Genomic DNA, 14,018 nt, shown 5'->3' on the forward strand with positions numbered 1-14,018 from the left:
GCCCTCTGATTGGATATCCTGTTGTTCTCCGCCCAGATACCGCCCTCTGATTGGATAGCCTGTTGTTCTCTGCCCAGATACCGCCCTCTGATTGGATATCCTGTTGTTCTCCGCCCAGATACCGCCCTCTGATTGGATATCCTGTTGTTCTCCGCCCAGATACCGCCCTCTGATTGGATATCGTGTTGTTCTCCGCCCAGATACCGCCCTCTGATTGGATATCCTGTTGTTCTCCGCCCAGACACCGCCCTCTGATTGGATATCCTCTTGTTCGCGGCCCAGCTACCGCCCTCTGATTGGATATCCTGTTGTGCCCAGCCCAGATACCGCCCTCTGATTGGATATCCTGTTGTTCTCCGCCCAGATACCGCCCTCTGATTGGATATCCTGTTGTTCTCCGCCCAGACACCGCCCTCTGATTGGATATCCTGTTGTTCTCCGCCCAGATACCGCCCTCTGATTGGATATCCTGTTGTTCTCCGCCCAGATACCGCCCTCTGATTGGATATCCTGTTGTTCTCCGCCCAGACACCGCCCTCTGATTGGATATCCTGTTGTTCTCCGCCCAGACACCGCCCTCTGATTGGATAGCCTGTTGGAGCACGCTCGGATGCGGATCGCTGATTGGTGCAGAGCTCGGGCGCGGCGGTTTATTGTGGAGGAAGCAGAATCATAAAGGTGTGTGACGTCACATCCTCTGCCAACGGGTCACAGGAAATAACAGAAACAGGTACGAATTTACATTTTCCTTCAGAGCCTATGGATATAATGTACACCCTATAGACACTATATAGATCTCGTGTGCATCCTAAAATACCCCTATAGATTCCGTGTGCCCCCCGTAGTTATCCTACAGATACCCTATAGGCACCATATAGAGCCAAGATACTCTATAGCTACCCCAGACACTCCCTATCGACCCTATATGCTACCTATAGACACACTATAGGCCCTGTACGCTAACTATAGACACCCTATAGACCCTGTATGCTAACTATAGACCCTGTATGCTACCTATAGACACCCTATAGACGCTGTATGCTAACTCTAGACCCTGTATACTCCCTATAGGCCCTGTATGCTAACTATAGACACCCTACAGACCCGTGCACTCCTGACAGACCCCGTGCGCTCCCTATAGGCACCCGTGGATGCCTGATATAGACTCTATGCAGTTCTCAGGAAGGGTCACTGGACCCAAACCGTTAACTCTGAGTTCCCTGCACAGATGCTGCCAGACCTGCTGACTGTTTCCAGCAATTTCTAGTTTTGCTTCAGATATATGGAGCCCTTGGAAGACCCATATGTACCTTTAAAATGATTCAGTGCACTCTATGGCCCTCAGTAAACCCTATAGAGATACTGGATCCTGGGTATACTCGATAGAGCCCAGCTAGACTCTATAGAGATTGTACATACATCGGACAGGCAGGCAGGAAAATAGGCCCCAGGATATACCAGCACCAACTAGCCACCAAAAGACATGACCAACTATCACTGGTATCCATACACACAGATGAAGAGGGACACAGTTCAACTGGAACAGTACATCCAACCCGGGACAGGCTAAACAAAGACACACACGGGATTTCTGAGAGGCCTGGCATTCAAACAGGAACTCCATAACAAACATATTGATTTGGTCCCCATTAACCAGCCCTTGAGAAAAAGAATCTGAAGTGATATCACCTACCTCGACAGACCCAGACAGATAAATAGCAAGTGGGACAGACCACCAGCATTTCACTGGAGGCTCCCTGATGATGTTACCCAGCATGGAGTCAAAACATCTGAGAACAAACCTTCCAGCTCAGCGAGCAAACTTACAACCTGAGCTACAATGGTAGAGACTGTACAGCCTGTAGGTACACTGTAGACCCTGCGGCAGTCCTATTGAGAATTATAGAACTGATATAAACCTTTTAGAAAACTGATTGTTTATAAACCCTTAAATTGCCTGTAGAGATAATCTGTTCAGATTCTCTAGAGACCTTTCAGCTTGCATAGAGACCCTATTGCAATCCTATTGAGAAACCATAGACAACCTATAGAACCAAATAGATATCAAAGACTCCATAGAAACCTCATACTATCTGTACAGACCTGATTGACCCAGTATAAATCCTATAGAGTACTTGTAGGTACCACACAGCGTTATGGAGAGGGCCATCTATAGACGCTGTATGAGCTGGTTTATTACTGTGATATTGTCTCTGGTCTTCCTAACTGTGAGGAGAGTCAGTCACTGTTTTACTGATGAAGATTCTTTCTCCCAATTTGTTTCTTTGTTCTAGGTATTCCCAGCTCTCTGCTCACTTTCCGGAGGCCATGAGCTCCAAGCCTGATGACGTCTTCTCCCTGACCAAAGAGGAGGAAGCAAGCGGGGTGACCGGCAGGTGAAGTCACGCGAACCCCTCGCTGGCAGGTCGTCTCAGCTCATGGGTTCCAGCTCTCCCTCCCGGGAAACACCCAGTTAGAAAACCAGGGGCCCTTTTAAGGAGTGGTCTGAGGGCAGGTGATGCTCTCTCCCTCCTTGAACTGAAAAGTTACATTGTCCCGGAGTGTGTTAGAACATGTCTGAGCAGAATGCTTAAAAATATCTAAGCAGCCCTCAGTAAAATCGCACTGCTGCCGACAATGTACAACAGCATTTCTGTTTGAGTGAAATCTTGATAGAAAGGGGGAGGAAACAAATACTGTGTTCTTTCCCAGTGGAGACCTTTGCGTCTCAGAGTCCTCTTACTTTTCACGAGCAGCCTGGGAGAGAAGGTGTTTCACACGGCTGGCAGGTGGGACTAGATTGGGTTGGGGATATCTGGTCGGCATGGACGGGTTGGACCGAAGGGTCTGTTTCCATGCTGTACATCTCTATGATTCTGAGAACAGTTTTGTTAAACCGAACCCAGAGTAGTTGAGAGACTTAGCCATGAATTGACTTTCATTTATGATTTTGATTTGGTAAGAATATTTGGTTTAAACAAAACCTCAATTTAAAAGTACCTAAATTTATAGAACATAGAAGAATACAGCGCAGTACAGGCCCTTCGGCCCTCGATGTTGTGCCGATCCAAGCCCACCTAACCTACACTAGCCCACTATCCTCCATATACCTATCCAATGCCCGCTTAAATGCCCATAATGAGGGAGAGCCCACCACTGCTACTGGCAGGGCATTCCATGAACTCACGACTTGCTGAGTAAAGAACCTACCCCTAACATCTGTCCTATACCTACCCCCACTTAATTTAAAGCTATGCCCCCTTGTAATAGCTGACTCCATACGTTGAGGACTCAATGGGCTGAATGCACTGCTTCCACACCAGGGTTGGCGGGGGGAGCGACAGAGAGAGAGAGAGGGGGGGGGATTCCATGTGAACAACAAACGATATTTGGCCACTCAGCCCTTCAAGCGTGCTTCACCGTTACCAAAGCAGGAGACCATTCTGTCCGTCCTATCTGCACCAGCTGTTGTAATGAGCATGATAATCCAGTACTAACCTCCTGCCCTTTCCCCACGTCCCTGCCCGTGAGTTCTCTGTGCATGAATCACAGAGGGTTGGTCTGCAGGTACAGCAGGTAATTAGGAAGGCAACTGGAATTTTGTCCTTCATTGCTGAAGGGATTGAGTTTAAAAGCAGGGAGGTTATGATACAACTGTACAAGGTGCTGGTGAGGCCACACCTGGAGTACTGTGTGCAGGTTTGGTTAGATTAGATTTGTTTCCCTACAGTGTGGAAACAGGCCCTTCGGCCCAACCAGTCCACACCGACCCTCCGAAGAGTGACCCACCCAGACCCATTTCACTCTGACTAATGCACCTAACACTACGGGCAACTTAGCATGGCCAATTCACCCTGACCTGCACATCTTTGGTCTCCTTACTTGAGAAAGGACAGACTGGCACTGGAGGGGCTGCAGAGGAGGTTCACCAGGTTGGTTCCGGAGTTGAGGGAGTTGGCTTATGGGGAGAGACTGAGTAGACTGGGATTATATTCATTGGGATTTTGGAAGAATGAGGGGGAATCTTATGGAAACATCAAATTATGAAGGGAATAGATAAGATAGAAGGAGAGAGAGGATGCTTCCAGTGGTGGGAAACTCGAACAAGGGGGCATAGCCTCAAAATGAGGGGGAGCAGATTTAGGACTGAATTGAGAAGGAACTCCTTCACCCAGAGGGTTGTGAATCTGTGGAAATCCCTGCCCAGGGCAGTGGTTGAGGCTTCCTCAGTAAATGTTTTTAAGCTAAGATGTTTGCAACAGTAGAGGAATTAAGCGTTATGGTGAGAGCACGGGTGAGTGGAGCTGAGGTCATGAAAGCTCAGCATGATCTTATTGAATGGCAGAGCAGGGTTGAGGAGCTGGATGGTCTACTCCTCCTCGTTCTTATATTGCGTTCAATCCAAATTGTCATCCACTCCCCGAGTCATGGTCATACAGCAGAGAAACGGCCCCTTTGGTCCAACCGCTCTATGTTGACCACAATCCCAAACTCCACTCGTCCCACCTGCCTACTCCATCCCTCCAAACCTTTCCCATTCACATACCTGTCCAAATGTCTTTTCAACACCTCGACTGTACTTTCATCCACTACTTCCCCAGGAAGTGCATTCCACCCACTAGCCATTCAGTGTCTAAACATTTTTTAAAAAAAAAACAAAATTGCCCCTCATGTCTTTTTAAGATAGTCACAGAGGTGTACAGCTCGGAAACAGACCCTTCGGTCCAACTCGTCCATGCCAACCAGATAGCCCAACCCAATCTAGCACTTGGCCCATATCGCTCTGAACCCTTCCTAATCATACACCCAGCCAGCTGCCTTTTAAATGCTGTCATTGTACCAGCCTCCACCACATCCTCTGGCAGCTCATTCCACACACAGACACCACCCTCTGTGTGAAAAAGTTGCCCCTTCAGTCTCTTTTATATCTTTTCCCCTCTCACCCTGAACCTATGCCCTCTAGTTCTGGACTCCCCCATCCTGGGGAAAAGACTTTGTCTGTTTATCCTATCCATGCCTCTCATGATTTTATTATCCTCTAAGGTCATCCCTCAGCCTCGACACAGCCCCGGCCATGGGGCGGCACGGTGGCTCAGTGGTTAGCAGTGCTGCCTCACAGCACCAGGGACCCGGGTTCGATTCCAGCCTCAGGCGACTGTCTGTGAGCAATTTGCACATTCTCCCCATGTCTGCGTGGGTTTCCTCCGGGTGCTCCGGTTTCCTCCCACAGTCCAAAGATGTGCAAGTCAGGGTGGATTGGCCATTATAAATTGTCCATAGTGTTAGGTGCATTAGTCAGAGGGAAATGGGTCTGGGTGGGTTACTGTTCAGAGGGTCAGTGCGGACTGGTTGGGCTGAAGGGCCTGTCCCCACACTGTAGGGAATCAAATCTATCGCTTCACAATGAAATCGTGTCAGTCTTTCCATGTCTTCGGGGATAGTATGCAGGCTGTGACCTCCACCCACACTCACCCCCTCCCTCTCTCCCTCCTTCCCTCAGGATATATATTCCGAAGATCATCTCCCAGGGCCCAGCGAAGGAATGGATAGAGAGGCGCAGGCTCACCATTCGACCCTGGGCCTCCTTCATCGACCAGAAACGTTTCTCCCGGCCGAAGAACTTTGGCGAGATGTGCAAGCGGCTGGTGAAGAACGTGGAGTACTTCCAGAGCAACTACGTGTTTGTGTTCCTGGGCCTGATCGTGTACTGTGTGTAAGTGAGAGGGACGCGGGCAGGGGGTTAGTGAGGACTAGGGTAACGGCAGCCACACCGTGTTCCTCAGTCTTGTGGGGATGTTGGGGTGTGGAGTCGGCGATGGAGCTGCTGCAGCCTCCCCTGAGCTGTCCCCAGCCCAGGACGGCTCCCAGTACCTGCCCCACGTCCCCTCCCTGCCTGACTGGCCATATTCTCCAGGCTCCAAGAGAGGCCCAGATTCCCAGGTGAAACTGTGTTCCCCAGAGCACTGAGGGACCCTCTCCAACATTCCAGGGTGTTGGACGTGGTGCTTTTTCCAGTTCCTAGTACCCAGACACTGGGGGATGATACATACTCCTCATTCCCAGATCTGGGCCACTTGGACCCCATGTACTCACGAATGTAATGTGTTGCACTCTGTTCGGTCATTTTCATTGTCCCTCTGTTTGTGTGTGAATTTGTGTGTCTTTTGTGCTCTCTCACAGACACTTTCTCATCTCCAATTCTCTTTCACACGCTCATTTTCTCGCTATCTCTCACACACTCCCTCACACTACCTTTCCACAGTGCACTCTGTCTCCCCCTCTCTTTGCCACACTCCCTCCCTCTCTCTCTATCTCTCCCTATCTCTCTTTGAGACACACTCTCACTCAGAATTTCTTGCACACACACTGTCATCTCACCAGCGTGCCCTCTCTCTCTCATATGCTTGCTCTCAGTCCTGCACTCCGTTCTCTCTCATTCTCCTGCTCGCTGACTCTCCCTCTTGTTCACACTCTTTCTTTCTCTATCTCTCTACTCTGTGTGAATCTCTCTCTCTCAATTTCATTCGCTGTTCCCTTCCCTCACTCTCATTCCCATGCTGAGTGGTTTAGACTAGGGGGAGCCAATGGATGTTATCTGCCTGGTCTTCAAGAAGGCCTTTGACAAGGTGCCACACAGGAGGCGCCCAAGAAAGATAAGGGCCCACGGTGTTAGAGGCAAGGTGCTAGCATGGATAGATGTCTGGCAGAGAGTGGGGATAGAAGGGTCCTTCTCAGGATGGCAGCCGGTGGTGAGTGGCGTTCCGCAAGGCTCTGTGTTGGGACTACAATTTTTCACTTGATACATTAACGACTTAGATGAGGGAACTGAGGGCATTCTGGCTAAGTTTTCAGATGATATAAAGATACGTAGAGGGAGCATTGAGGAGGCGGGGAGGCTGCAAAAGGAGTTGGACAGGTTAGAGTAGGCAAAGCACTGGCAGATGTGGGAAAGTGTGAGGTCATGCACTTTGGGACGAAGAATAGGGGCATGGACTAATTTCCAAATGGGGAGATTATCCAGAAGTTCTCTTTCCCCCCCCCCCCCCCCCCGCGACCCACCCTCCCATCATCCTGGTACCTGGTCAGGTCCACGCCCCCCTACGACCCACCCTCCCATCCTGGCACTTTCCCCTGCCACCGCAGGAACTGTAAAACCTGTGCCCACACCTCCTCCCTCACCTCCATCCAAGGCCCTAAAGGAGCCTTCCATATCCATCAAAGTGTTACCTGCACATCCACTAATATAATTTATTGTATCCGTTGCTCCCGATGCGGTCTCCTCTACATCGGGGAGACTGGGCGCCTCCTAGCAGAGCGCTTTAGGGAACATCTCCGGGACACCGCACCAATCAACCACATCGCCCAGTGGCCCAACATTTCAACTCCCCCTCCGTCGAGGACATGGAGGTCCTGGGCCTCCTCCACCACCGCTCCCTCACCACCAGACGCCTGGATGAATGCCTCATCTTCCGCCTCGGAACACTTCAACCCCAGGGCATCAATGTGGACTTCAACAGTTTCCTCACTTCCCCTTCCCCCACCTCACCCTGGTTTCAAACTTCCAGTCCCCTTGACCTGTCCGGACTTGTCCTACCTGCCTATCTCCTTTTCCACCTATCCACTCCACCCTCTCCTCCCTGACCTATCACCTTCATCCCCTCCCCCACTCACCCATTGTATTCTATGCTACTTTCTCCCCACTCCCACCCTCCCCTAGCTTATCTCTCCACGCTCCAGGCTCACTGCCTTTATTCCTGATGAAGGGCTTTTGCCCGAAACGTCGATTTCGCTGCTCGTCGGATGCTGCCTGAACTGCTGTGCTCTTCCAGCACCACTAATCCAGAATCTGGTTTCCAGCATCTGCTGTCACTGTTTTTACCTAGAATATCCAGAAGTCTGAAGTGCAACGAGACGAGGGAGTTCTAGTCCAGGATTCTCTCGAGGTAAACTTGCAGGTTGACTGAGTAGTTAGAATGGCAAATTCAGTGATGGCATTTATTTTGAGAGAAATTGAATATAAAAGCAGGGATGTATTTCTGAGGCTCTGGTCGGACCACATTTGGAGTATTGTGCGCAGCTTTGGGCCACATACCTGCAGCCTGTTCAGAGGAGGCCCACGAGAAAGGTTACGTTTTTCAATCCTGGGACCAATGAGGAATGTCTGGGGACTCTGGGGTTATATTCAATGGAGTTGGAGAAGGATGAGGAGGGATCTAATTGAATGGCCTGGACAGAGGGAAGATGTTTCCATTGGTCAGAGGGACTGGGACCCGAGGAGAATGGGGTTGAGAAACTTAACAGCCATGGTTGAACGGCAGAGCAGACTCAATGGGCAGAATGGCCTAATTTCTGCTCCTATGCCTTATGGTCTCTCTCTCTCTCTCTCTCTCTGTGTTCTCCTCTTCCCACCCCCCAGGATCACCTCTCCGATGCTGCTCATCGCCCTGGTGGTGTTTTTTGGAGCTTGTTACATTGTTCACCTGCGGGCCTCCCAGTCTCGCCTTGTCCTGTTCGGTAAGTGCCCATCCAGATGCTTCGCCAGCGTCGAGTAGCTGCCTGCACCACCCTCTCTGGGCAGCACAGTCACTCGGGTCTCCCCTGAGCCACTCCCTCCTCACCTTAAACTGATGCCTGCTGCTCTGAGACACATCTGCCCTGAAGGAAAAGATTTGCACCGTCTGTTCTTGTAATGTCGGATACCTCGATCGGGGAAAACAAACCCAATATCTCCTCATAACTGAAGCTTTCCATCCCAGGCAACATCCGAGTGAATCTCCTCTGCACCTTCTCCACTGCAATCACATCCTTCCAATCGTGTGGTGACCAGAACCATGCCCACTGTTCTATCTGGGTCTTAACCAATGTCTTCTAAGACCTCCCTGTGTCTGTCCTCTACGCCTCGGCTAACGAAGGCAAGCATCCCATACGCCTCTTTCCCCACCCTGTCTTCCTGCACTGATACCTTCAGCAATGTATGGCCTTGTACACCAGGGTCCCTTTTCAAATAACTACACGGTGGCTGGTATCCCATAACCAAGTCGCCCTTTACTTAAACATCTACGGTACATGACACTGACCCAGCCAGCTCTGAGAGAACAGAACCTCTGTCACTCCTGTTTATAGCTGTCAGCCAGCGCTCCCTGATTGGGGCTGTCAATCAGGGATCTCCTATTCTGCAGTCCATCTGGCTGACCTCATTCTAATCATTGTACCTTTTATTCCTCAATTTTCATGTCATCTGCACATTAGCTAATTATATCTTCAGTGTTCACATCCAGGTCATTAATGTACAAAACAAATACCGGGTTTTCCTTTATTGGTCAGAGTATTGAATACAGGAGTTACGAGGGTCATGTTGTGGCTGTACAGGACAGTGGTTGGAATACTGCATATAATAGAGACGTACAGCACAGAAACAGACCCTTCAGTCCAACCCGTCCATGCCGACCAGATATCCCAACCCAATCTAGTCCCACCTGCCAGCATCCGGCCCATATCCCTCCAAACCCTTCCTACTCATATACCCATCCAAATGCCTCTTAAATGCTGTAACTGTACCAGCCTCCACCACATCCTCTGGCAGCTCATTCCATACACACACCCACCCTCTGTGTGAAAAAGTTGCCCCTTAGGTCTCTTTTATATCTTTCCCCTCTCACCCTAAACCTATGCTCTCTAGTTCTGGACTCCCCCACCCCAGGGAAAAAACTTTGTCTATTTATCCTATCCATGCCCCTCATGATTTTATAAACATCCTATAAGGTCACCCCTCAGCCTCCGACGCTCCAGGGAAAACAGCCCCAGCCTGTTCAGCCTCTCCCTGTAGCTCAAATCCTCCAACCCTGGCAACATCCTTGTAAATCTTTTCTGAACCCTTTCAAGTTTCACAACATCTTTCCGATAGGAAGGAGACCAGAATTTCACGCAATATTCCAACAGTGGCCTAACCAATGTCCTGTACAGCCGCAACATGACCTCCCAACTCCTGCACTCAACACTCTGACCAATAAAGGAAAGCATACCAAACGCCTTCTTCACTATCCTATCTACCTGCGATTCCACTTTCAAGGAGCTATGAACCTGCACTCCAAGGTCTCTTTGTTCAGCAACACTCCCTAGGACCTTACCGTTAAGTGTATAAGTCCTGCTAAGATTTGCTTTCCCAAAATGCAGCACCTCGCATTTATGTGAATTAAACTCCATCTGCCACTTCTCAGCCCATTGGCCCATCTGGTCCAGATCCTGTTGTAATCTGAGGAAACCCTCTTCGCTGTCCACTACACCTCCAATTTTGGTGTCATCTGCAAACTTACTAACTGTACCTCTTATGCTCACACCCAAATCATTTATGTAAATGACAAAAAGTAGAGGACCCAGCACCGATCCTTGTGGCACTCCACTGGTCACAGGCCTCCAGTCTGCAAAACAACCTTCCACCACCACCCTCTGTCTTCTACCTTTGAGCCAGTTCTGTACCCAAATGGCTAGTTCTCCCTGTATTCCATGAGATCGAACCTTGCTAATCAGTCTCCCATGGGGAACCTTGTCGAACGCCTTACTGAAGACCATATAGATCACGTCTACCACTCTGCCCTCATCAATCTTCTTTGTTACTTCTTTAAATAATTCAATCAAGTTTGTGAGACATGATTTCCTATGCACAACGCCATGTTGACTATCCCTAATCAGTCCTTGCTTTTCCAAATACATGTACATCCTGTCCCTCAGGATTCCCTCCAACAACTTGCCCACCACCGAGGTCAGGCTCACTGGTCTATAGTTCCCTGGCTTGTCCATACCACCCTTCTTAAGCAGTGACACCACGTTTGCCAACCTCCAGTCTTCCGGCACCTCACCTGTGACTATCGATGATACAAATATCTCAGCAAGAGGCCCAGCAATCACTTCTCTAGCTTCCCACAGAGTTCTTGGGTACAGCTGATCAGGTCCTGGGGATTTATCCACCTTTAACCATTTCAAGACATCCAGCACTTCCTCCTCTGTGATAGGGACATTTTGCAAGATGTCGCCATCTATTTCCCTACAGCCTATATCTTCCATATCCTTTTCCACAGTAAATACTGATGCAAAATACTCATTTAGTATCTTCACCCATTTTCTGCTGCTCCACACAAAGGCCGCCTTGCTGATCTTAGAGGGGCCCTATTCTCTCCCTAGTTACCCTTTTGTCCTTAATATATTTGTAAAACCCCTTTGGATTCTCCTTAATTCCATTTGCCAAAGCTATCTCATGTCCCCGTTTTGCCCTCCTGATTTCCCTCTTAAGTATACTCCTACTTTCTTTATACTCTTCTAAGGATTCACTCGATCTATCCTGTCTATACTTGACATATGCTTCCTTCTTTTTCTTAACCAAACCCTCAATTTCTTTAGTCATCCAGCATTCCCTATACCTACCAGCCTTCCCTTTCACCCTGACAGGAATATACTTTCTCTGGACTCTCGTTATCTCATTTCTGAAGGCTTCCCATTTTCCAGCCGTCCCTTTACCTGCGAACATCTGCCCCAATCAGCTTTTGAAAGTTCTTGCCTAATACCATCAAAATTGGCCATTCTCCAATTTAGAACTTCAACTTTTAGATCTGGTCTATCCTTTTCTATCACTATTTTAAAATGAATAGAATTATGGTCGCTGGCCCCAAAGTGCTCCCCCACTGACACCTCAGTCACCTGCCCTGCCTTATTTCCCAAGAGTAGGTCAGGTTTTGCACCTTCTCTAGTAGGTACATCCACACACTGAATCAGAAAATTGTCTTGTACGCACTTAACAAATTCCTCTCCATCTAAACCTTTAACACTATGGCAGTCCCAGTCGATGTTTGGAAAGTTAAAATCCCCGACCATAACCACCCTGTTATTCTTACAGATAGCTGAGATCTCCTTACAAATTTGTTTCTCAATTTCCCTTTAACTATGAGGGAGTATAATACAATCCCAATAAGATGATTATCCCTTTCTTATTTCTTAGTTCCACCCAAATAACTTCTCTGGATATATTTCTGGGAATATCCTCCCTCAGCACAGCTATAATGCTATCCCTTATCAAAAATGCCACTTGCCCTCCTCTCTTGCCTCCCTTTCTATCCTTCCTGTAGCATTTGTATCCTGGAACATTAAGCTGCCAGTCCTGCCCATCCCTGAGCCATGTTTCTATAATTGCTGTGATATCCCAGTCCCATGTTCCTAACCATGCCCTGAGTTCATCTGCCTTCCCTGTTAGGCCCCTTGCATTGAAATAAATGCAGTTTAATTTATCAGTCCCACCTTGTCCCTGCCTGCCCTGACTGTTTGACTCACTTCTGTTCTCAGCTGTACCCATCTCGGATCGATCCCTTTCCTCACTATCTCCCTGGGTCCCACCCTCCCCCCACATTACTAGTTTAAATCCTCCCAAGCAGTTCTAGCAAATTTCCCTGACAGTATGTTAGTCCCCTTCCAATTTCAGTGCAATCCGTCCTTCTTGTACAGGTCACTTCTACCCCAAAAGTGCTTCCAATGATCCAAAAATGTGAATCCTTCTCCCACACACCAGCTCCTCAGCCATGCATTCATCTGCTCTATCCTCCTATTCCTGCCCTGACTAGCTCGTAGCACCGGGAATAATCCAGATATTACTACCCTTGAGGACCTCCTTTTTAAATTTCTGCCCAACTCTCTCTAACCTCCCTTCAGAATCCCTTCCTAAGTTGATTCAGTGTTTCCACAATTCCTTGGGTTTGGGAAAAGTTTCCTGGAAAGCTACAATTGTAATCGCTGTGTCCAGGGAAGGGTGGGACAAAGAACAGGAAGTTATCAGCTGGTTAGTCTGTCCCCATCATTGGCCGACATAGCCTAATCCCATTGTGAAGCTGACTAGATCAGGGGAGGCAGAAAATCCAGATGTGATTGCGCAGAGCAGATCTAAGCTCAGCCATCCTTCCATATCCAAACATCAATGCTGGTGAGCGATCCCTCAACTCACTGGAGGAGGAGGAGGAGGCTCTGAGAGTATCCCCATCCTCAACCATGGAAGAGGCCAGCACTCCTGCTGAAATAACAGGACTGAAGCGATGGTCAAAGTCTTCAGGCAGCAGTGTGATGTGAGTGATCCCTCTCAGCCTCCCCCAGTGGGCCCCAGCATTACAGATACCAGCCTTCAGTCAAGGCCATTCGCTCCACGTGCTATTAAGAAAACATCAGAGACACTGGATTCTGCAAAGTCTCTGGAGGCCCTGACCGTGTGGTATTGAAGACCCGTGCTCCCAAACTTGCTGCTCTCCGAGCCAAGCTGTTGCAGTGCGGTTACAACACTGGGATTGACGGGACAGTGCACGAGTCTCACTGTGTGTGTGTGTGTGTGTGTGTGTGTGTGTGTGTGTGTGTGTGTGTGTGTGTGTGTGTGTGTGTGTGTGTGTTTGTATATTGCCCAGGTCGGGAGCTGAGTCCTGCCCATCAGTACGGTCTCTCCGGTGCGATCTCTTTCCCCTTCTTCTGGTTGGCTGGTGCTGGATCAGCGGTGTTCTGGGTCCTGGGTGAGTAGCCACAGGTTTTGGGGAGAGTTCAGACCGTGCTGCTATCTCCATCTCCCCTCCCTCACCATGTCGGACATCGCTGTACTCCCACTGCCTCGCCCGGCCTGCTATCCCTCGGCTTCTGTCTCTTCCCCCCCCCTCGCCCTCGATCACCTCCTCCACCGCCCCCCTCCCCCTGCCGTCAGCTACTCGTTCTCCCTGCCCCCCCCCCAACACCTGCTCCCTACCCCCTCTCCCCCCCCCAACCCCAATCATCTGCTCCCTCCCCCCCCCCGTCGCCTGCTCCCCCACTGCCTCCCTCCCCCCTCCTCGTCGCCTGCTCCCCCCCCTCGTCGCCTGCTCCCCCCCCTCCCTCCCCCCTCCTCGTCGCCTGCTCCCTCCCTCCCTCCCCCCTCCTCGTCGCCTGCTCCCCCCCTCCCTCCCTCCCCCCGCCTCGTCACCTGCTCCCCCCCTCCCCCCTCCTCGTCGCCTGCTCCCCCCCTCCCC

The 14,018-nt window shown here is 49.9% G+C and overlaps 2 protein-coding genes across 2 annotated transcripts in view; one reads left to right on the plus strand and one right to left on the minus strand.

Moving 5' to 3' along the window:
* The first annotated feature begins 689 nt into the window (after nt 1-689).
* On the plus strand, nt 690-13,559 carry rabac1 (Rab acceptor 1 (prenylated)). Its single transcript, XM_087980872.1, has 5 exons — nt 690-730; nt 2,295-2,396; nt 5,501-5,713; nt 8,417-8,514; nt 13,431-13,559. Exons 2-5 carry the CDS (start codon nt 2,329-2,331, stop codon nt 13,538-13,540), a joined length of 489 nt encoding a protein of 162 aa, XP_087836998.1. The 5' UTR covers nt 690-730; nt 2,295-2,328; the 3' UTR covers nt 13,541-13,559.
* A 34-nt stretch (nt 13,560-13,593) lies between these two features.
* Nucleotides 13,594-14,018, minus strand: part of grik5 (glutamate receptor, ionotropic, kainate 5) — a 164,186-nt gene continuing 163,761 nt past the window's right edge. The window contains exon 10 of the mRNA XM_087980816.1: nt 13,594-13,707. Within this exon, the coding sequence (XP_087836942.1) occupies nt 13,594-13,707 (114 nt within the window). The remainder of the gene's footprint in view (nt 13,708-14,018) is intronic.

The sequence above is a fragment of the Chiloscyllium plagiosum genome, unplaced genomic scaffold, assembly GCF_037043375.1.
Source record: "Chiloscyllium plagiosum isolate Xiang-an unplaced genomic scaffold, Cpla_swu_hap1 HiC_scaffold_38, whole genome shotgun sequence".
NCBI lineage: Eukaryota > Metazoa > Chordata > Chondrichthyes > Orectolobiformes > Hemiscylliidae > Chiloscyllium > Chiloscyllium plagiosum.